Source organism: Echiichthys vipera, assembly GCF_963691815.1.
Source record: "Echiichthys vipera genome assembly, chromosome: 2".
In the NCBI taxonomy this organism is placed as follows: Eukaryota; Metazoa; Chordata; class Actinopteri; order Perciformes; family Trachinidae; genus Echiichthys; species Echiichthys vipera.
The window spans coordinates 1,929,650-1,954,110 of NC_139827.1; the positions used below are offsets into that span (position 1 = coordinate 1,929,650).

General features: G+C 45.3%; 1 protein-coding gene across 1 annotated transcript; it reads right to left on the reverse strand.

Annotated features, from left to right (window-relative positions):
• Nucleotides 1–1,567: 1,567 nt before the first annotated feature.
• On the reverse strand, nucleotides 1,568–23,721 carry xpo1a (exportin 1 a). The gene is made up of 25 exons (XM_083930547.1): nucleotides 23,115–23,721; nucleotides 20,126–20,258; nucleotides 18,466–18,567; nucleotides 17,082–17,154; nucleotides 16,925–16,986; nucleotides 16,795–16,839; nucleotides 16,509–16,690; nucleotides 15,893–15,941; nucleotides 15,680–15,799; nucleotides 14,761–14,889; nucleotides 11,967–12,125; nucleotides 10,144–10,326; nucleotides 9,607–9,745; nucleotides 8,399–8,580; nucleotides 8,146–8,302; nucleotides 7,724–7,887; nucleotides 7,064–7,198; nucleotides 6,762–6,945; nucleotides 6,399–6,505; nucleotides 5,615–5,809; nucleotides 5,346–5,514; nucleotides 4,624–4,758; nucleotides 4,276–4,435; nucleotides 3,456–3,552; nucleotides 1,568–2,450 (listed from the first exon to the last, which is right to left on the reverse strand). Exons 2-25 carry the CDS (start codon nucleotides 20,249–20,251, stop codon nucleotides 2,304–2,306), a joined length of 3,201 nt encoding a protein of 1,066 aa, XP_083786673.1. The 5' UTR covers nucleotides 20,252–20,258; nucleotides 23,115–23,721; the 3' UTR covers nucleotides 1,568–2,303.
• Nucleotides 23,722–24,461: the final 740 nt, after the last annotated feature.

The following is a 24,461-nucleotide window of genomic DNA, read 5'->3' on the forward strand; positions in this document are numbered from 1 at the left end:
TTTGATTAAAAGTTGAAATTATGAGATAAAAGTAAAACATTTTATTTAAATATTACTTTCAATATGTGCAATATTATTTTACAAAATTATGTGAATTATTCATTTAATTTCAATATCATGTTAAACATTTTCAAAATAATGTGCAATATTACTTTCATCTCATCTTCAGCCTCTTATCCTGGATCAGGCCTAAGGGGCAGCAGCTCCAGCAGGGGACCCCAAACTTCCCTTTCCCGGGCCACATTAACCAGCTCTAACTGGGGGATCCTGAGGCGTTCCCAGGCCAGTGTGGAGATCTAATCTCTCCACCTGGTCCTGGGTCTTCCCCGAGGCCTCCTCCCAGCTGGACGTGCCTGGAACGCCTCCCTAGGGAGGAGCCCAGGGTTCATCCTTACCAGATGATCCTGAACCACCTCAACTACTTTCAATGTTAATTTAATTTCAGTACCATGTTAAATATTATTTGGATACCATGTGCGATGTTCCTTCACTTTACTTAAGTGTATATTACTTTTGTTAGACTCTGTTAGTTTTAATCTTTATGCATTTATATTTATTACTGTTTTTATTCTGATGCAGTTTAGAGCTGCAGACTTTCCTCCAGGATTCTGGAAAATTTCTATATCGTTTCATCTTGGGCTCCAGGTGAGACTCCAGGTGTGACTCCAGGTGTGACTCCAGGTGAGACTCCAGGTGAGACTCCAGGTGAGACTCCAGGTGAGACTCCAGGTGAGACTCCAGGTGAGACTCCAGGTGAGACTCCAAGGTGAGAATCCAGGTGAGACTCCAAGGTGAGACTCCAAGGTGAGACTCCAAGGTGAGACTCCAAGGTGAGACTCCGGTCAGACTCCAGGTCAGGCTTCGGTGAGACTCCGGTCAGACTCCAGGTCAGGCTTCGGTGAGACTCCAGGTCAGACTCCAGTGTGACTCCAGGTGAGACTCCAGGTGAGACTCCAGGTGAGACTCCCAGGTGAGACTCCAGGTGAGACTCCCAGGTGAGACTCCAGGTGAGACTCCAAGGTGAGACTCCAAGGTGAGACTCCAGGTGAGACTCCAGGTGAGACTCCAGGTGAGACTCCAGGTGAGACTCCAGGTGAGACTCCAGGTGAGACTCCAAGGTGAGACTCCAAGGTGAGACTCCAAGGTGAGACTCCAAGGTGAGACTCCAGGTCAGACTCCAGGTCAGACTTTGGTGAGACTCCAGGTGAGACTCCAGGTCAGACTTCAGTGAGACTCCAGGTGAGACTCCAGGTCCTCTGCACTTCCTGTTTGGAAACCTTTCCCTCAGAACGTCGCAGCACCAAACTTAATGCAACTTTTTCCAAAACCTTTTATAATAAACGTCATTTGCGATAAACCTCCAGGTCGTGGAAGCCGCGCGGAGACACTCCTGCTGTGTTCCGTGACCTTTTCCGTGACCTCCAGGACTGCGGGGGGGGGGGGGGGGGGGGGGGGGGGGGGGGTTAGCAGAGTCACACACACACACACACGGTTGTTTTTTTGTAAAAATAGCCAACTTTATATTCTCAGAGTACTAAGACAGCTTTACAAACAGGATGATATGCACACAGCCTTCCTTCTCATCCAAACGCAGAGCGGTCCAACTGAAGCTCCGACTCCGTCACCGAGTCAAAGGAAACCAAACGAGAAACACGCGCACAAACCAAACCAAGACAACACAGGAAGCGGGGAAGAGCACGCCTTCCCCCTTTGAGCGTCACATTCGTCCCGCACCACGGACATGGCACTTCTGAACCCAGAGCGGTCTGTCGTCTACCCACCGCTAAGTGTCTCCACATTATATATTACATATTAACAAACACGGGAGGGGGTGAGCTGAGGGAACGAAGAGAGGGTTAAAAAGAATTATTCCAACTTCATGCAGGTGTAAAAAGAACCGTCTGGCTAAACATAGAGTTAAATTAGCAAAAAACAATTAACAAAAGATGGCATGTTGCACAAAAAAAAAAAAAAACCTTTGTATAAAATGAGTTTGTAGGAAAAACAAAAAGAAGAAGAAGAAGAAGAAGAAGAATCCGCGCCGGGGTTTGAGGAGGTCAGGGGACGATTCTCATTTACATATTGACATTGATTTGGTCGACGTACAACCGAGTGCTGGGGTCCTTTTCCCTCTGGCCCCTCGTTCTCTTTTCAAAAACACACACACACACACACACACACACACACTCGCACACAAACACGCTTGAAAAGAAAACAATTCATCAACAGGAAGCGTCCTTGCTCTCTTCTCGAGCCTCTCAGAGCTGTTTTGTACACGCCGTTCACTGCCGTTCACCGTCGCTTCAGTCGCACATCTCCTCCGGCAGCTCGTGAGGGTTGAGGATTCCGGGCACCGACATCTGGAGCTTGTGCTTCTCCTCCTGGGCTTGGCGCAGAGCCGTCTCCCTCTCCTCCAGGAACAGGTCCGTCGTGTCCTCGCCAGCGAACTCCTGCGGGACCACACAAGCAGAGGCTCAGCGGCGCTCGACACCAGACTACAGGCGTTAAGATTCGAGCCGCTTCTCCCCCCAGAGGGAGACGACGCTGCTCAGACGTTAAAATGACCTCGGCTCTGACGCAGGCTGCAGCTTTCAAGCCCTTCCCGTCAGATTATAATATATGTAACGTTGATTTAATGATGTCTGAGCTCAGAAACGTGAGTAACAGAAAGCGTTACACCGGCTCGCTTTATTTTTGAGCCCGGAATAATTGTTTACACGTTGAAGGAGACTCAGATGAGATGATTTGGTGTTCAATATGCTTTGTTACAAATCTCTCTCCCAATATTCAAGCTGGAAAGTTATGCAGCACAGGTAATAAGTTGCACCCTATTTCAGTAAAGACCCAAACACGTGATAAAAACAGTTTGCGCTGGCCGTTATATTCATTTCCTATGGAAGAGGCAGCGGGCGTTTATTATTTTTCTGGCAGTTTTTCAAGCCTTTTATTATGAAGGACAGACAGGAAATGGGGAGAGAGAGAGAGCGAGAGAGACATGCAGCAAAGAGGCTGAAGGTCCTCGGGGCAGCGGCCGCATGTCCAACTCCGACCTGCGGCCGCTGCCTCGAGGACCTTCAGCCTCTTTACATGGGGCGACTGCTCTAACCACTGAGCCACCGGCCGCCCCACATCAGTTGAACTTTGACCTCGTTGCCGCTGACCTTTCAAAAGTTTAACCAATGAGATGGAAGCTTTGAGTGATGTTTACGTTTCCTAGGCAACCAGAGAGCAACATCAAGCCGGTTAGAAAGATGGAGGAAAATCGTATCGTGTGTCCGAGACGTGAGACGGCGCCAAACCTCGCCTAAACCTTCCAGGGGATGAGAACTCGTCGGACACAAACAATCTCCGGTCACAGTGTCGACCTGATTCCCTGAAACATCGTCTGGATGCAACTGTCGGTTCATTTCACTGCTAAGTTTTCATTCATTCCTCCTCGTTCTGTTTAAACTCACCTTGATCTGCACCAGGAAGTCCCTCAGGTGCTCCTTGAAGGCGGGGATGTCCTGATTCAGGCTGAACAGACCCGTTACAAACACCTTCACCTGGGCACTGGAGACAAGAAGCTCAATTAGCCGCTAGTCTGCCAGCAGCGCAGCACAGCACAGCACAGCACAGCACAGCACAGCACAGCACAGCACAGCACAGCACAGCACAGCACACACATTAATAAACAAATATGACCTTTTAATTAAAGGTTGAATATGTAGAATCAGCATAAAAAGCTATATTATATATATATATAAGCTGGTTGCCAGGGTTGTCTGTTGTTGGGTGCAGCTACTGTAGGCTGGCACTGGGTGAAATGGAGTTAGCCAATCCTGCAGCTGCTTCTTTGTCCCAGCAGCTGAGTGAGCGGAGACGGGCAACAACCAGAGTCACTATAGGCCGAGCATTCACTCCATGGACTGAGAGAAAGGAGAGGAACGCCATTCAAACGCACGCCCACATGGCTACGCTGCTCCTGGATGCTAACATCACTTTCATCTGCACTTAGCTGGAACGGCTAACGGCTAACGCTAACTGTCAGTCAAACTCCTCTAATCCTTGTTTTGATGCTGTGATTTTCTGGAGGGGACGGGTTCAAACAGGCTCAAACAGTCCGCTCTCCTGGAGCTACTGGGCCGGGTCTGACCAACCTGGCAACCCGACTGCTGGACTTCTTTTTTGTTGTTGAGATGACAATCTCGAGACTCTAGATGGAGCTGTTCTGCTCATTCTACACATTCAACCTTTAACATCTTCTCTGTCGTCTGCACACAGGCGTTTACTTACTCCTGTAGATGGGGGAAGGCCGTCTTCAGCAGGTTGGCGATGTACTCCTGGACGTGCGCCTGGTTGTTGGCCGGACTGGCCGCACTCAGAGCCACGCTGACCTTCCCCTCCTCCACCAGGTTAAACATGTAGGCCAGGATGGTGGCGTGCATGGTCAAACCTGCAAACAGTTACCTTTATTATTGATGTGTCGAGGGTGTTCATGAAATTAGACCTCGAAGAACTGTGCAAAACCCTACAGAGTCACTTCGAACATCATAGAGGACAAGACATATATTAATGAAGCTCACCGTTTGCTTTTACATGTTTGAGTTTTGGAACTTTAAACAGGTTATAATGAAAGTTTACCTGCAGTGTGCGAGGTGTCGGTGACCACAGAGAAGATGTGCTGCAGGATGTCACAGAAGTACGTCTGGTAGAAGCTCTGTGCAGCTGCTTCTTCTCCGGACACGTTCTGCAGGAGCGTGTACAGGATCTGCAGCCCTGCAGGACAAAAACAGTATGGTGGTTGTATCACATTTGAGATCCTGAACCCCGTGTTTTTACAGAAGAATTTTGTTGTCTGAGCATAAAAACAACAATTCGTTGATCTTCAGTTTCGAGTGTTTTCCTGAGTGATTTCATCTGAAGTGACAAGTAGAACTCATAAACACTCTTTGAAGAATCTACAAGTGAATTTTCATACATTTCCACGTCTACTTAAACATACGAAAGTGACTTAACCGTGGTACGTGTAAAATGGAAAATGAAGGAGCTTTTTCTGCATCGTTTGGAGTTGTTGAAGTTATGTTATTGTGAAGGACTGAAGTACGGTCCTGGATGTGTTGACAGTGTTGATGCTAATGTGGACGACCAGCAGCTCCCAGTGTTTACAGACAGGAGACAGAAAAGGCTGCCTCAGCAGAGCCGAGGGTGGCACGCGGCTAATTCCCCTCTGTTAGCGTAGTACCGGAAGTAATCGGTTAAAATGATATTCGGTTTGAAAGATAAGACGTTAGACTTCAGTTTTACACCGTTAAGTTAATCTTGATCTTTCCATCTATCTGACGTGACGTGAGTTGAGTTCACACCTGTGTCGGCCACATTCCTCATGGTGTGCTTGAAGGCCCAGATGATGGAGTCCAGGATCAGTTTGAACTGGGCCGGAGCGATGGACAGGAAGGCTGGGAAGCACTGGGAGGTGGCAGCTTGAAGGAGGTAGAAGAAATGTGTTCTGTGTTCTGGGAACTCTTCAAAGTCCTGATGGAGACAGAAGGAAAAGCACCGGGAGTTAAAGTGTGTCGATGGAGGAGGTTTCAGCGGGTGTCAGCAGGTGTTACCCTGAGTGACTCAAACACACCTTGTTGATCATGTTCAAAGTGCACTCGAAGACGGCGTCGAAGATTTTGGGGATTTCTCCCGTGATGTGGACGCCCAGCTTGTTGACGATGGTCGCCATGGTGCTGAGGACCTCGGGCTCCCGGGCGGCGGGGACGTTCCTCTGATAGTCGATGAGCACCGCCTCCAGCAGGGGGGGCACAAAGTTCTCTCCCACCTGGAGCACAGAACAACACATGAACAACACATGGACACACAAACGACACATCAACTGCACACGAACGACATATGAACGACATAAGAACGACACAGGAACGAAACACATGAAGGACACACGATCGATACAAGTACAACACACAAACGACACAAGAACGACAGAAACGTCATAAAAACGTCACAAACGAAACACTAATGACAGACGAACGAAACAACGACACACGAACGAAACACTATTGACAGACAAACACGAAACGCGAACGACAGACAAACTACACACGAACGGCAGGGGAACGAAACACGATCGACACACGAACGACACATGAACGAGACGCTAACAACAAGCGGACGACACGCGAACCACAGACAAACGACACACGAACGACAGACAAACGACACACGAATGAAACACCAATGACACACAAACGACACACAAACGTCACAAACAAAATACTAACGACACACGAACGAAACAATAACGACACACGAACGACAGAGGATGCTTCTTATGCTGCTAATAAGTTCTTATAAATATAACAAACATTTAAAAAATGACAGAATCAACCGGGGAGAATCAAAGTCAGACTCACCATCTGCGGGTCGTTGGAGCGACTGACCCAGCCAGAGATCAGCTTTAAGGTCTCCCTCTTCACCGTCCTCATGCTCCTGATCAGAGGCTGTTTGGTCACCATCTCACCTGCGGGGATCACAAAAGAGTTATTTATTCTGCGGTGAACGCAACATCATGCATCCGCCATGTTTCTACAGAAGAAGCTAAGCGTGGCTCTAGAGGGTCATTTGCAGTAGTAAACTGCACTTATGACAGCTCCCATTCAATCATGCACATACTGGAGGGAGACGCCACCGCAGTAATGGCGGAAGAAGAAGACTCCAGACATCTTGAATTCACCACCAGTCAACTTCAAACCCACGGGGAGCAAACAGGAACTAACCGTTGGTCTGCACGGCCGAGGAGATGTTTTCACTCAGACACTTGTAGACGTTGAGCATGTCCAGGTAGATCCGTCCCAGCTGGACGACAAAGGGATGCCCGACTGCTTTACACGCTCTGACGTTCGTCTTCAGGATGCTGCCCAGCTGACGCACCGTCTCCGCGTCCTTCAGGATGTCCACGTTCTGAGGCAGAGAGTCCGCAATTTAACCACAAGTAGCAATTTTTTTAAGGAACGACAAAGGTAGTCCGGCGTTGAATGAGAGCGTTGAATGAGAGCGTTTTCTTTCCCGCTGCGCTCACCTTGGTGGCCTGCTGGATGATGCTGTCCCACACCTGGTTCGGCAGCAGCATGTACTTCTCTATCAGAAGCTCCTGGACCGCCTGGTCCGTCTGAGCTCCAATCATGTAGCCAACGGCCTCATAAAACGTGTGGACCTGCAGGGACGAGGGGCAGTTTAGTGTTTTTCAAATGGAAAGAACCAAACAGCCTTTAGAAGAAGCAGTGATGAAGGTCCCCACAGGGAGTTAATCAGTTATGAACCCGTGGTTATGAATAATGAAGACTAGCTGAGTCAACTTTGGGCGTGCCAAGTCTGGAAATAGCGGCACAAAAGCGAAGTGATTTACTGCTGTTGGCGGCACATGAGGCAGAGGTAACGGACGCTTAAACTGATATTGGTTTTTGGTGTTATGTTTAATACGTTTGCTGCTGTCCCCGTCCAAGGCTGTTAATATCACCGAGTCAAAGTCATCAGTCTGTTTCCTTCAGGAGCTGATTTTCAGCAGTGGGGGCCGGCAGAGTAAAAAAAAGTGTACACAGTAATAAAGCTGCTCTCAGAATAAAGTGAGATTCACGTTTCTCTCATCTGAAAATGCAATCATGTAACTTTAAATACAAATTTTATGACGTAAAAACCTCAGCACAATAACAGACCCGCTAAAAAGTGAGCCGAAGCTGACCTGCTGTGGCTGCAGGTCACAGATGATGGTGTTGATGTTGTTGAGGATCTCGTCGATGAAGGGCATCACCTCGCCCACCTGGACCTGCACAAAATGCCGCCGGCACTTCTGGGCGATCTTGATGAAGGTGTCGCACGCCATGTCCTGCACGCCGTCGTGGGTCTCTGTGTGAAGAAGAAGAAGAAGAAGATGATGAAGCACACAAAATGGCATAATGAGCGATCATTATTCTCCTCTACCCGCTGAACAATTGGATGGACAATTGGACGCTTTGTGCTTTTAAAGTGAATTCAAGAGCGCTGCGGAGAGCGAGCTGAGGAGCAACACAGTCCGCGGTCACCAAACCGCTGCTCCACCAGAGAAAATAAAAGTTATAGACAAAGATGTTATCAGAAGGATTTGGAGCTGATGGCTTTTCTCACCGTGCATGAACTCAAACAGCTTGTTGACGACGGTCTTAAGGAACTTCCAGTGGGCTCGGAGGAAGCGGGGATACTGGCCCACGATGTACATGATGTTTGACGCTATGATGGCCTTGTTGTCCTTCCCTCTCTTCTGCTCACACAGGCCGAGCAGGTCCTGACCAAATAAACACAGTCCGTGAACGTTCAACAGGCACATAGGATGCGTAACGCGGTTATAATATAAGAAAATATGATATCGTCTGTTTCTAACCTTGATGACGGTGACTAAGAACCTCTTCTCGTCCTCCTCGTGCATCGCCCCGCTGATGGAGCCGATGGCCCAGCAGAGCATGTTCAGGTTCCTCCACGACCACTCGGTGCCGTTCACCTGGTTGTGGAGCTTCTCCGTCATGATGCGTTCGGTGTCGGCGTAGTCCAGATGGGTCAGATACACTACGGACGGAAGGACAGTGAATACTTTACACGTAAGAACTCAGCAGCTGACAGTCAGGTTAGTTTTTCTTTGTGCCGTGTCGACAACATTCAAACTTTCTTAAAAAAAAAAGACATGAATGAGTCGATATAAGACTAAACGAACAATGAGTAGACTTGGTGTGCAGCTATCGAACCTTTTTGTAATCCAGTAAATAATAATTTTGCAATCTCTTCCTGTTTTTAACATCTGCAGTTTCTACGGCAACTGCAGACACGCTCAGCTGAAGTCGCCAGTTAACAGGGTCACACGTTAAACATAAACAACGGCGCTCAGTGGCGTTAACAACGGGATTATTTCGGCTAAGAGGCTGAATCATAGATGACGTGCAGTGGTGGTAGAACAGCTCTAGTTAACAGTGGGTACATTTCAACCTTTTGGATTCTTTTTTAAGTGTAAAATGATCCCAACCGTTGGACATTCTCTGTCTCTTCCGGGCGGTCACTTTACTCTCCACCATCGCGCCAGCTGAATTGCAGACGTGGTGGTGTGCATCTGCAAAAACGGTCCGTGTGGAACAATAGTCGTGTTTCCACTGGCGCCCTCTCAAATGGCTGTTCACTTGTCCCGTTTCCATTACAAAAAAAAAGGCCTGAGAGGGATTAACGTGACTCCGGAGGTGACGTACCACTCTGAATGGGGTTTGATCGCTGGCGATCAACTGAGCAGTGTTACACACGCGCCCTGAACAATAAAGAAGAGACGCCAAGATGGAAGGAGCAGAGCAAACCAACATGGCGCGGACCTCTTTGTCAGTTCACCCATCGATAACTCTGCTCTTTGATTTTTGCTGATCCATATTCTTGATCAAAGTTGCTGCTGCTTTGTTGGCTTTTAAAAATGGCGCGGGTTGTTGTGGCAGGAGTACTACCTCACATCCTGTGCTCTCCGACAGCCCTAGAGTGGACTGTCTATATAAATCTACACTAAGTGAAACTATAAAGAGGCACACTCAAAAGAAAGAAGCGGCATCACTCATCACTCACCCAGAGTCTCCCTCATGTTCTTGTAAAGGTTAATGGCATCTGTGTCCTTCATGAACTCCCGGACCACCTCGCCCTGGTCGTTCTCCACCACCAGCACCTCCTCTGGTTTGGCCATGCGGCTCACCATCAACAAACGCACCTTCAAAAATGAAGAAGAAGAGGAATAAGCCGGACGTGGCCTCTCACTGAGCCATGGGTGTCAAACTGATCCAGTAAAGAGTCGCTGTGGCTGCAGGTTTTCATTCAAACCAAGCAAACACACACCTGGTCCAACAAATCAACTGTGTGAAGGCAGTTCAGGTGATGGAGTAAGTCGAGTCAGGTGTGTTCTTGCTTGGTTGGAATGAAGCCACAGCACCCCTATACTGGATCAGTTTGACACATGTGCACTGGGCCAACAGATGAGTCAATGCAGATGACTCCAAAGCATCTTAGTCCACATGTTATAAATCATTTTGGGGGGGTAAAAGGGTTTCTGATTATCTGAGTGTGTGTGTGTGTGTGTGTGTGTGTGTGTGTGTGTGTGTGCTGACGTACCTGGGAGAGAACGGGAAGGTAGAGGTGTCTGCGTGGCGGGACGTCAGAGAGCAGCGGGGTGCTGGAGGTGGAGAAAGGACTCTCCCTGTAGAGCTCTGCTGCCAGGTGGTTCCAGTACTCCAGACAGATCTTAAAGATCTCCGTCTCCTCCACCTCCGACACCAGCAGCATGAAGTGCAGCGCCTGAGGGAAGCACAAGCAAGTCTTCTGTTACAAAGACGAACAACAAGGGGCCATCACTGGTTAGAGCAGTCGCCCCGTGTGAAGAGGCTAAAGGTCCCCGAGGCAGCAGCCGCCGGTTTGACTCCGACCTGCGGCCCTTTGCTGCTTATTTTTGCACATCTGGGATTTTCATTTGAGTCTGTGCGACTAACTGAATGAACTCTCTCTGACTTCCTTCGTCGACAGCTCAGTCGCCTCCTGAAACTATTATCTCCAAGTTTGTACTTATACAAGTTGGAAAAACAGCCACAGGAAAGGGGGACACTTCCCACTGTAATCTGTCCCAAATGTATGTCATTAAAAAGGTTCAATCAGGGCGAGGGAGGAGAGACGGGGGAGGCGAGAGAGGAGAGGAGAGAGACAATAGAGGAGAGACAGGAGAGGAGAGACGAGAGACAGGAGAGGAGAGACATGAGAGGAGAAACGGGGGATGAGAGACAGGAGAGGAGAGACAGGAGAGGAAAGACATGAGAGGAGAGGAGAGACATGAGAGGAGAAACGGGGGATGAGAGACAGGAGAGGAGAGGAGAGACGAAAGACAGGAGAGGAGAGAGGAGAGACAGGAGAGGAGAGACGAGAGAGGAGAGACAAGAGAGGAGAGACAAGAGAGGAGAGGAGAGGAGAGACGAAAGACAGGAGAGGAGAGACGAGAGGAGAGACAAGAGGAGAGACAAGAGGTGAGACATGAGAGGAGAGACGAGAGAGGAGAGACAAGAGAGGAGAGACAAGAGAGGAGAGGAGAGGAGAGACGAAAGACAGGAGAGGAGAGACGAGAGGAGAGACAAGAGGAGAGACAAGAGGAGAGACATGAGGAGAGACAAGAGGTGAGACAAGAGGTGAGACATGAGAGACGACATGAGAGGAGAGACATGAGAGGTGAGACATGAGAGGAGAGACAGGAGAGGAGAGACAGGAGAGGTGAGACATGAGAGGAGAGACAGGAGAGGAGAGACAGGAGAGGAGAGACAGGTGAGGAGAGACAGGAGAGGTGAGACAGGAGAGGTGAGACAGGAGAGGTGAGACAGGAGAGGTGAGACAGGAGAGACATGAGGAGAGACAGGAGAGGTGAGACAGGAGAGGTGAGACAGGAGAGACATGAGGAGAGACAGGAGAGGAGAGACATGAGGAGAGACAGGAGAGGTGAGACAGGAGAGGTGAGACAGGAGAGACATGAGGAGAGACAGGAGAGGTGAGACATGAGAGGAGAGACGGGAGACAGGAGAGGAGAGACATGAGGAGAGACAAGAGAGACATGAGAGGAGAGACATGATGAGAGACGGGAGAGGAGAGACGAGAGAGGAGAGACAAGAGAGGAGAGACAATAGAGGGGAGACATGATGAGAGACATGAGCAGAGATGGGAGAAAAGACACAGAAACTAGAGAGGAGAGACATGAGGTGAGACAAGAGAGGAAAGACAGGAGAGAGAGGAGAGACAGGGGTAAAGACAGGGGGAGGAGGTTTCTTGTTGAACACTGCAGCAGAGTCTGAGCAGAGACTAAACGCCTCCAGCTGAGAGTCGTAGGTTTGTTTACAGTCATTTCTGTTCACTTCTCCACGCGGTGAACAGAACTCAATCTGAACGTCCTCCCGTCCTCCTACCTCCATGAGCGTCTCTCGCAGGTTGGGTCTCTTCTCGATGAGCTGGCCGTGTTCTTTGAGGAAGGTGCAGAGGAACAGGCTGAGGTTCTGGATGAAGTTCTGCTCGTCGTCCTTCCCGTTGGCGTAGGCCACTCTGATGTTAGTGTTCAAAGGCAGCATCTGAGCGGACGACACAACATCAAAAACGCACCTTTATTCATTTATCCTCAAACTGTGACTTCACCTCACTTGTTTCACCATAATTGCCTCCGCGGTGTGTTTTGTTTGACGTTGCATTTACTGTAAATAGTCTTAAACCACTGAGCCGTGGGACCACCCAGGAAAACGTAAATCTAACAAAGCCACCACGCAAACACCGTCAGGGGAGGTTTAAAGGCTTTGGAAACAGTGACACACACTCACAGACATTCAAACTCAAAACAATACTTTCTTTCATTGTATCGACGGATATTTGTGATGTTCAACCTGGAGGCTGAGATCACATTAATGTTGAAGGATGACATGAGAGGGAGTCAGAAGTAAACGTTAAAGGGATGATAAATAAACAAGCTACTGCTCCTGATGTTATAAATGAACATGGTGACTGGCATCTAGTAAGGATGCCCCCTGGGCGCCTCCCTAGGGAGGTGTTCCAGACACGTCCAGCTGGGAGGAGGCCTCGGGGAAGACCCAGGACCAGGTGGAGAGATTAGATCTCCACACTGGCCTGGGAACGCCTCAGGATCCCCCAGTTAGAGCTGGTTAATGTGGCCCGGGAAAGGGAAGTTTGGGGTCCCCTGCTAAAGCTGCTGCCCCCGCGACCCGACCCCGGATAAGAGGCTGAAGATGAGATGAGACTGTAAACTGATGTTAACTGAGCTTTTTTAGAGCCCACAGCTCAGCTGCGCTCACAGTGACTCTTCCACTGTCACAATGCCAGCAGCTGCAGGCAGGTGGAGCCGTTCACATCCACCTGAGGAGTGCGTGTGTGTGTGTGTGTGTGTGTGTGTGTGTGTGTGTGTGTGTGTGTGTGTGTGTGTGTGTGTGTGTGTGTGTGTGTGTGTGTGTGTGTGTGTGTGTGTGTGTGTGTGTGTGTGTGTGTGATAAAAACACATATGAACCTGAGCTGCAACAGAAAGAAATATTACACTGAAGAGTCTCAGAGGAGCCAAATAAGCTCAAAATCATCTGGTTTTCTTCTGATTTTCTTCACTTATTTTGTGCACTTTGTCTTTATTCTACATAAATAAAAGGTTGATTGCTTCTGTTTCGGTGCTTTTGTGAGCGCTTTTAGGACGTATGGATTGTAAAGTTCATGTCATGTGTTTTTCATTTGTAGGATGTAATTGGTTTAGAGCTCCCGTGTAACGTGTGTAACGCGTGATCGTCTGTCCTGTTCACAATGGAAATAAGTGTTGACATGTTGTCTCTCAGTGTGTTTGTCTTCTGTCTTCAAATTTACCTGATTTATTTAAAAACATTCTGCACACAGAAACCCATTAGGTGATATTACAGCCTCCTGGAGAGTATTTCTTTGTTTTGCTTGTAGCCTCAGGTGAGTGAACTCTCTACAGGTGTGTCAGCAGCAACCACACCTGCGTCAGCCCGTTGGGTTTGTACAGTGAGACAAAGCGTGTCACCAGCTGTGTTCGAAATCGTTCCCTCATAGTGTTTATTAAAAAGTGCACTATGTAGGGAATGACCAAACGAGATTTCGGACACTTCACTGGAATTTCCTAACAAATCGTTGTATGTGTGACGGAGGTGTGTGCGTCCAGCATCATGTAAACCCATTTTACAGTCTGTGTACGACATGTGTGTGACGGACATGTGGGTGACGGACATGTGGGTGACGGACATGTGGGTGTCCAGTATCATGTAAACCCATTTTACAGTCTGTTTATGATACAAACCCGCCCTCAGGAGGACGGTAAAAGCTTGTACTGATGTTGATGTTAAATCCAGAATAAATTCTTTATAATTTGATTGTGTTAAAGTGGTTTTGTTAAAAATGGTTGTGTGTCCTGATTGTGCGCTGAGTGAGTAACGATTGTTGGTAACTGCAGTTAGCTCTTTGGCTAACGTTAGCACCTCTTCTGCTTCTTCTTCTTCTTCTCCTCCAGTAAAACACGACCGCATTGCATCGTGGTACACGGGATTACGATGTAGTGGACATCGTATTTACACTCATATTAGCAGTGCATTGTGGGTATTTTTCTTATAGTGGACTATATAGTGAGTTAAACTAACCACGGATAGTTCAAACACCACTACAAAATGGCGTACACACTTTATAGTGCACTACTTCTGTGATAGGGAACGATTTTGAACACAGCTGCTGTCTGTGCTGCTGGAGGAGTGATTCTCTGAACAAACAAAGAAACGTGCAAATTACTAACAAACAAAGAGCCACGCCCTTTTTCTTGTTTTGGAGTTTCCCCTCTGCAGCTTTCAACTGTGTCAAACTGTTGAAATCACAGGTTCACTCTTAACTGTGTCTGCTTGGGGAGGAACACTGCTAAGAAACGTATTACACTGCCTGCCAATGTAGTGTTTGTTTGTGTGTTTTTGTGCAACAACAGGCTTGAGAGTGTGTGCTGCCTGCAGACTTTATGCACTGTGTGTGTGTGCGAGTGTATGTGTGGTAGGAAACAGAGGCGGTTTGCACAAAGTGTGTGTTTGAGTGTGTTTAATAACAGAGTGGACACATGTACGGGTGCTTGAGTGTAATCATATGAATGGCAATTAAGTGAAGCAGCACTCAGACCGCTTGTGTTTGTGTTTGTGTTTGTGTTGTGTTGTGTCGTGCGTGTACCTGTTTGAGCTGGCACATGGTGAGGGTAAACAGGTTCACAAACTGCTCCTCGTACTGGTTGACGCTCACTCCGGCGATCTCCGTCAAACACTTCAGCGTCACGTTGCGAAACATGGGCACGTTCAAGAACTGGAACACACGTGAAAAGAACAGGTGAAGTCAGCGCGAGAGGAAATACTCAGTGTTTACAGCGCTGACTGCAGGCTGCAACTAAGGGCGCCCTCCCACTGTGCCTCCGTGCCGTGCCCCGTGCTTTAGGGTCCTTGTCCCCCCCTCCAGGCCCGTTTGTACTCACACTACCTGGGCCTCGGAGAATGCTTCTTGCTGTCTATACGTCATCACGCCGTAACACGTCACACGCATTGATGACGTCATGGCGATGCGTGGCTTTGTTTCCAGATCTTTCCGTAGACCTCGGAGTTTTTGTGCGTCTTGTCGACTGTTTTTGAATCTTTTGATCGACCAAATCTGCAGTAAACACTCCACCTCCGCATCACACCAACGTGAACCTTTCACCGCCATTGTTTGAAATGTCCGCGCATGGTCCCTCCTTCTTTTTTCTATGTCCCAACAGGCGCACAGGAAATGACCTCAGAACCGCCGTAGAGTTTACACATGCTCATACATGTGTAAACGTGCTTTACAAAAGCCCACCTCTCCCAAACGGGCCGTGGACGGCAAGCTGGCCGCAGGTGCGGTGCGGTTGCACTCACACTGGTCAAATGAACTAGACTTTACCTGTGGAGTGCGCCCTAATGTGTAAGGTGAAACCCACTTCAGGCAGAGCAGCTCTCAGCGTGCAGAAACGCCGCACGCCAACACATATTCACACTTTCTTTAATGTAGTTTTCATCACTCTGATTTGGACGATTATGCGAGCTCGTCACCCAAACGACGGGATGAATATCAGCTGCTTTACCTTGTAGACCAGAGTGCTGATGAGCTTGGTCTCGAAGATGTAACCTAAAGGAATCCAATTCAGGAAGCGGAGCAGAGTCTCCAGTGTGGCGTGGACCAGCGGGGCATTCTGGGAGTTTTCCTACACAAAGTAAGAAAAACAGATTGTGACATTTATTTTAAAAACATCAGATGCTGACAGACGCTGTGGGTCTTCAGTAGGACTTTGACTTACCATCACAAACTGGCACAGCTGGAAGATTTGGGAGAACTCGTTGCACATGCTGGAAGACAAAGAAGAGTCGTGTTTAAACTGAGCCGCCGCGGTTTAAGCAGATTTAACTCTAAAGTTTACACCGAATCCACCGTCTTTGGTCGCTCAGTTTGAAGTCGCTGTGACATGTGATCAACTGGTTTTGACGACTTTTGACACATTAGAAACTGAAGTTCGCTGTCAAATGATCCGTTATAAACAGTTGTGTGCTTGTGTTAATATTACTGAAGTTATCTTTTAAACAATTTGAGATAACTTTACATGTTGACACTAAAACGGCAGCCTTTACTGAGACTGTGCTCTGAACTAGTGATGGTCTGATTCTGAGTCACCCTCTAATATTATTAGCGTTCAGTCACTTTCACCCGCTTGCTGATGAAACTTGATCCTTTGATGTAATCTACAGTTCAACTACTGCTGCACATTTTTCAACATTTTATAAACCAAACAACTGATCGATGAATCGAGAAAATAATCAACAGATTAATCGACCCAGGCAGTTTCCATGTTTCTACAGAAGTGGAGGAAGGAGCAGAAACCACAACAGCCACTCTTCACATCATCCGTCATCGGTTACCTGTCTTTGAGGTGCTTGGCCTTCACCTGGGTCATCTGTCCACTGGAGAAGTCAAAAACCTCCTCGCTCAGCAGTTTGAGGATGATCATGTTGTTCTGGCAGAGGCTCTCGCTGGTCCGACTGGCGCCCACGATGTCACTGATGAAGGTGGGCCAGTGTTTGGGCCACTCCTGCTTCAGGATCTAAAAACCAGTCCAGGGAAAGAAGAAGAGCTCGGTGTCAGCGGACCTCACCCCTCATGTCAGCTCTGGTACCGTGAGTCAAGAAAACGACCAGATGTGTTTACCTGTACGAGGATCATGTTGAGTTTGGAAATGTACACGCCCTCTTTCTGCAAGTGAACAAAGAGCGGCGTCAGTATCACAGCGTTCATTCACAAAGTGCCAGCGCGTGATGGGACGCTAATGTCGCCTCACCTCCATGTTCGCAGGATCAGACGACGTCTTGATGATCAACCCCACAACGTATTTCTTGATTCCTGGAAATTTTATTGGAAAAGTTATTTTAAGGAAAATGCAAAAAAAATACAGAAAAGCTCTTTCACATCTGTTTATTTGGGGTCGTTAAACGGACCTTCACACTGGTTTCGGGGGAGAATCTTCCAGCGTGTTTTGATGACTGTCTCCAGAATCTGCAGAGCGTAATACTGTGGAGAAAAGGGGAGACGTCGTTACCATCAAGAGCTGATTAACAACAAACAGCGGCTATCCACGCTAATTTGCATCATGTCTAGCTGATGATGTTATAACATACATGAGCGTGACATGACACGGACCACACACACACACACACACGACCAATATCATGATCGTTATATATAGAAATGGATGGAAATGTTTGGAAAATAACAGTAAAGCTGCAGAATATGAGACAAATATCTCAATATGGAAGTTAATTAAGATAAATTCAATTAGATAAAAGTGTTCTCAGTTCTGCTGTTTCAACAAACTGCTTGGAAAGGAAATTATTTCCAACATTTTATTTGACAAATTGAACATTTAACTGAACACAAAAGCAATTAATTTCAAAGCTTTAAAGCAGTTTCTTTCTCGGAGAATGCTTCTTGCTGCCTATACGTCATCACGGCGTAACACGTCACACGCATTGATGACGTCATGGCGATGCGTGGCTTTGTTTCCAGATCTTTCCGTAGACCTCAGAGTTTTTGTGCGTCTTGTCGACTGTTTTTGAATCTTTTCATCGACCAAATCTGCAGTAAACACTCCACCTCCGCATCACACCAACGTGAACCTTTCACCGCCATTGTTTTAAATGTCCGCACATGGTCCCTCCTTCTTTTTTCTATGTCCCAACAGGCGCACAGGAAATGACCTCAGAACCGCCGTAGGCCTCGTTCTCGTACACGTGCGCACCCTCGTGCTCGTACACGTGCAAACGTGCTTTACTAAAGCCCACCTCTCCCAAACGGGCCGTGGACGGCAAGCGTGCCGCTCCTAGACGGTTGCACTCACACTGGTCAAAGGAACCAGACTTTAGCTGTGAAACCTGTTTGGGCACGGAACGGAGGCACAGTGGGAGTGCGCCCTAAATCACTGGAGTAAACCTTTTATCTATCAATTTATGAGATTACCAGAAAACAAGCAATGACCAATATCGAGACAGAAGATTTTTGTCTCATCCAGCCGCACTTCTACTGGCATCAGAGACTGTGGAAGGTCATCACGAGCGTTGGAAGACACTTATGATCATATCATCACAACAACAAATGCCTCAACACTAAAGTTTGCGGCAAAAATGGAAATCTAACCGCAGGTTTTAACACAGCAAGCTTCTGTTAGCCGGAGAAAATCCAATAACAACAGACACAGCGGAGGTAAAGCGAAGTTAAAGCTCAGACGTCGCTGCCCTGATGTGGACACGGTGATGAACATCAGCTCACAGTATCACCGTCACCCAGATAGACGGGCGCTCACAGCTTCTCTCGTCAGGTACGTACTTTAGTCTTCATGTTCTGGGAGAACTCCAGGATGGTGTCGACCCTCGTCCAGGCGTCCGGGTGGTCCTTCAGGTTGGTGAGAACCTCCTGGGCCACTCTTTGCTGCAAGAGAGCAACAACACGGCGAACATGAATCAAGGGTTCACACTCTTTTTCTTTCTACAGATCATTTTCAGTGAGGATGTAGCTGGCGTGACGGACAGGGACGGCCACATACACTAATATGTTCCTCTCTCCGTGGCTGCAACATTAAGTTTTTAATGACATCTCTTTCATGCTTAGACATGATGACACGTTTCACGGGAGTGGGATAACTTAACCAAACTAGAAGACACATAATAAACTAAAAAAGCACAAACATTAAAAATCAGCCATAAGTAAAAATAAGTCTTTTAAGAGGTGAGAGCAGCAGCATCATTAGACAGTGGCAGTGCATTACACAGTAAGTCTAGCAGCAGTTTCAGGTACATTCAAAGCCTTTTCGACGGACAGGGAACGGGCTACGTTCTGGTTCGTGCACCAGAGTTTGAACCGGCCGGAGCAAAACATAACTGGTTCTGAAGCTGGAACGTTTGTGCCGAACTGGAACCTGAAATCAAAAGGTAGAGCAGTGCAGCCTTCGTCTCTGGGGGAGTGACTAATAAAGGACATGAAAATGTGAAAGGAGGTGTGTTCTGAGTGGATGAGTGGACTCATTTTCTCAACACAGCTTTGATTCGTCTTGTCCGAGCCGTCGACTCTCTGTCCACTCAGACACATGTTGAGTAAGTGATGTTTTAAGTTTTCCGTTCAATTAATTTAATCCAAGAAAATGGAACAAGAACAAGAAGTCACCGAAATCACACCGTACCTTTCAAATCGTTCAGAAAATGACGCGTGTGTGTGTGTGCGTATCGAATGATATCGAATCGTATCGTTGACTGAATATCGTTATATATATCCTATCGTGAGATTGGTGTATCGCTATCGCCCTAATGAGGCGACGCGGTGCGATGGTGGTCAGCACTGTCGCCTGGTGTTGGGTTCATTGATGACTCTAAATCACCCGTAGGTGTGAATGGTTGTCTGTCTCTGTTCGTCTCTATGTGTCCTGTAATAGACTGGCGTCCTGTCCAGGGTGGACCCCGCCTCACGCCTGATGTCAGCTGGGATCGGCTCCAGTCCCCCGCGACCCCGACCCCGACAGGGACAAGAGGTTGAAGATGAATGAATGAATGTTATCGCCCTGATGTTTAGCGGTGCTTTTCATGGTCATATAGAAGTGGAGTTCATTTTTCATTCATTTATCTTCAGCCTCTTGTCCTTGTCGGGGTCGCTGGGTGCTGGAGCCGATCCCAGCTGACATCAGGCGTGAGGCGGGGTCCGCGCCCTGGACAGGACGCCAGTCTATCACAGGACACATAGAGACGAACAGAGACAGACAACCATTCACACCTACGGGTGATTTAGAGTCATCAATGAACCGAACACCTGCACGTCTTTGGACTGTGGGAGGAAACCGGAGAACCCGGAGAAAACCCACGCAGACACGGGGACAACATGCTAACTCCACACAGAACGGCCCCAGCTGGGATTCGAACATGGAACCTTCTCGCTGTGAGGCGACAGTGCTAACCAGTGGAGTGAATTAGAGGTAATTTCTAATCAAACGGGTCCTCACCTGGGATCCAATGTCGTGGTACATGGAGTTGACAACATTGTCCAAGAGGTTGATGTCCATTTTCTGACTGAAGTCCAGCAGCTGTCTGGCCGGGTGATCCGCCAACATCGTCATTTCTGCTGGCATAGAGCTTCTGAGGGGAGAAACACTCTTAGTCACCTCACTTTACCTTTAAAAAGTCACTTTACCTTCTTTTTTATTTACTACATCCCTGTTTATGTTACAGATGAGTCACTTTAATTATTGTACACCTGCCCGACACACATTACACTATTTTATATATGTTATATTTAAATTCTGCACCGTTTCACGTCTGAGATCCTTGTTTTCTTTTGTTGGGGTGAATCTGTGATCTAAGGTTTCCGTGACGACTCTGCTTGTGATTGTTGTGCAAACGAGTGTAAATCATCTGAAACTACATATTTTATTATTATCTTAAACACTTTTGCAAACTAGGGAACTTAAACTTTCACATTTAAACAGTGGTGGAGTGTAACGCTGCTTTAAACCTCTGCTTCCCCTCGGGGATAAATAAAGTTATCTCTCTCTCTTAGTTTGCACTTATTTAATTCAACATGCTGCTAAACTGCACGCTGCGTATTGTTGTTTATTGTATAAACCTGCGTTTAACCACAATGTCTGATGCACTCTGTCACATTTAGTTACTGTTTGATTTCTTTTATTTTAGATTTATTTTGATATGATTTATGTTTTTATGCTTATTGTCACTCTGATCCTTTCACCTTTGTATTGAAGCTGTTAATAAGTTTAATAATAATAATTTCCCTGGGGATAAATAAATAAATAAAGCTTCTTGCATCATCAACACTTCTTTACTTTGACTTGAGTGAGACACTGAGCGCAGGACTCTTGCTCCACATGGAGTGTTTTAGACTGTTTTACTACATTTACTTCATTATTACAGCTTAATACTTTTTCCACTGGATGCATAAATATTCTGAGAGGTGACAGGAAAGAAAGAAAGGTGCATTTAATCATTAAACGTAAAGGTTAGAGTTTGATATTAGAGCCTGGAGCACTTCGTCTGAAACAAGTTATTCCTGTTCAGCCCAAATGTGTCCAGACCAACTATGACACCCCTGACGGTGCAGAGGGTGAGTCAGCGCCCCCACCCGGCCTCCATCGCATTACCCACGACCTGACCTTTGTTTTTAAGACTTTTTTAATTAAAATGCATGGAAACGACATCCTTGTGTCATGTGTGGCTGATGTGAACAGCCAGTTAACACCAACACACACAAACAGCACATCACCTTTAAAACAGAGGGAAGCTCAACGTTAGAAACACGAGTATGGAGACGACACATGACTTTTGTCTCCATAAAGAAACGCATCAATACGTTTATGAATAAATACATGCATTAATGAATGAATGAAAGAATAAATACATGCAATAATGAATAAAATAATAATAAATAAATGCTTTACATTTATTGTCTGTATTTGTCTGTGTCCATATGCTAATGAGGGAGTAGGTCCTATTGATTTATACATTTATTTATTCATATATTTCAGTATTTATTTATGTATTAATGTAGGTATTTATACATTTATTGATGCATTTAATTACTATTTTATTTATACATGTATTGCTTTCAGCATTTATGTATTCCTGTATTTATTGATGTCTGCATTTATTCATAAATTTCAGCATTTTATTTATTTATTCATTCCTATATTTCAGTATTTATTCATTTATTCCTGTTTGTATTTATACATTAATTGATTTCAGCATTTATGTATTCCTGTATTTATTCCTGTTTGTATTTAAACATTTATTTATTGATGCATTTATTTAATCCTATATTTCAGTTTACGTTTTTTTTTCAGTCAATTTATTTATTAATGTATTTATTTATACATTTGATTCATTTATTTTTTATTCATAGATGTATTAAAGTATTTAATAATTTATTCACTTATGTATTGAGGCATTTGTTTATTCTTTTATTTATGTATTTATTGATTACAGTATTCATCTCAGAATTTGTTTATTCCTTTATTTATTGATGTCTTCATTTAATCATTCATATATTTACGATTGAATTATGTATTACTGTATTTATTTAGTTCAGCATTAATTTATTTACTCCTGTATTAAAAAATGTATTTTCTTATTTTATTTCTACATTTATTGATGCATTTTTTTTCTAGTATTTATTTTTTTTCAGCATTTATTTATTTCTGTATTTATTGATGTCTTCATTTATTAATAAATATATTTCAGATTTAATTATTACTGTATTTATTTATTTCAGCATGCATTTATTTATTCCTGTATTTATTAATGTCTTTATCTATTATGTCATAAATTTCAGATTTAATGATTTATTACTGTATTTATTTACACCTGTATTTATTTGATGTCTTCATTTATTCATTCAACCATTTCAGATTTAATTACTACTGTATTTATTTATTTCAGCATTCATTTATTTATCCAAACACGTATTGATGCATTTATTTACACATGTATTTATTTACCTCAGCATTAATTTAAAAATATATTTCAGCATTTATTTACACATGTATTTATTTATTTTAGCATTAATTCATTTATTTAAAAATATATTGATGCATTTATTTACACATGTATTTATTTATTTTTGCATTCATTTATTTATTTAAAAATATATTGATGCATTTATTTACACAAGTATTTATTTATTTCAGCATTCATTTATTTATTTAAAAATATATTGATGCATTTATTTACACATGTATTTATTTATTTCAGGATTCATTTATTTATTTAAACACGTATTGATGCATTTATTTACACATGTATTTATTTATTTATTCCAGTATTTATTTATTTACCCATGTATTTATTTATTACAGCATTAATTAATTTCCTCCTGCATAGATTTAGACATTAATGTTCTTGTTTCCTGGGACTTGAGTCACGGTGGTCAGTCCTCCGCACACGCTGGGGTAAGCTGGGCTACAGAGGACCGGGCTCACTCACCTGGTGTGTCCCGTCCCGCTCCTCGAAAACAAGTTTGGGTCCAAACAGATGAAACTCGCCCCTCAATAATAATCCTCTCCAAAAACAGGACGAAAGACGGTGGAACAGTTATCTCATGGCACACACACACACACACGCTTACCCTGCTCCTAACCTTCGATAGCAACAAGCTAACGTTAGCTCGACTCAACCAACAACGGCGCTCTTTTAAAAATCAACCGTTACGTTTTAAACTCATCGAGTCTCGGCCACGTATTAAAAAAGCGTCCTGGTCTTCAGCCAGTCTGAAACATTTCTTACTTTACAGCTATTTACAGCCGACTCTCCACCACCACCAATGCTAGTAGCAACCTAGCGCGCTAATAGCAACCTAGCGTGCTAATGGAAAAGTCAATGATGATTCGCGTCTGCGTGCTAATGCTAAGCTAAGCTAACAACACAGATTGACGGAGTCGCACTTTGAGCGGTAACCCGGGTCATAATCACGGAGTAAAAAAAGACTCGTGGTTTATTTTCTAACTCTTAGACAGTGTTGTTGGAGAGCAGAGGTGTTTTAGTGCGTGCTAAAGTGTGCTCTTCCTCTATAAGCTCATGCTTCCAACAGACGGACCGGTTGGAACCGGTTGAGACCGGGATATTCACTCTCGGTGCTTCGGCCCCGCCGCGCGCCGCGTAAAATTTGGACTATGTACCCGCCCACCGCGGCACCTGATTGGTTGCGCCGCTGCAGACGTCACGCGGTGTCATAGGCTGGGTGGAGCTGTCAATCTGTCTGACCCTCCCTCCCTCGGCCTGACCTCTGAGACATAAAAACATATTTTTATTTATTTATTTATTTACTTATTAATTTGATTATGTTTTAAACATGCGATTATTTTCACACATTTTTTTTTAAATCTAGATTTTTGAAGGTCTTTGACTGATGGATTAAGTGTTTCTTTGTGTGTAAAATAAAGATAAATAAAGTCTCTTTTACCTTTTTTAATTGGTTTTTTTTACATAATACCTACATAGGCTTACTTTAAAACATACATTTAAAAAAATTACTTACACATACACAAGTGAACCTTCTCCCAAATTGAACATTTATAAAACAATATTAAAAATATAAATATATAAACCACTTCAAAATAAAATGCTAAACATACAGTTTAAAAGGACAAATATATAGATATATCTATATAAAAATAGATAGAGTCCCTACACATGAAACGAAGCAGCAACAGCGTAGTTATTGAAATCAGAGTTTATTAAAGAGTGTTTTAAAGACTTACCTACTGGCCCCTGTACCAGCTCCTCTCATAGTAAAGTCCATTCCAGTGGATTACCAAAGTCAATCCCAAAGGA

Coding starts and splice junctions, on each gene's coding strand:
- xpo1a (XM_083930547.1), bottom strand. CDS start 20,251: ATGCCAGCAGAAATGACGATGTTGGCGGATCACCCGGCCAGACAGCTG. Junction 8,581..9,606: donor GAACATGAGGGAGACTCTGG/GTGAGTGATGAG, acceptor TTCCGTCCGTAG/TGTATCTGACCCATCTGGAC. Junction 6,506..6,761: donor CTCGGCCGTGCAGACCAACG/GTTAGTTCCTGT, acceptor TGATCCCCGCAG/GTGAGATGGTGACCAAACAG.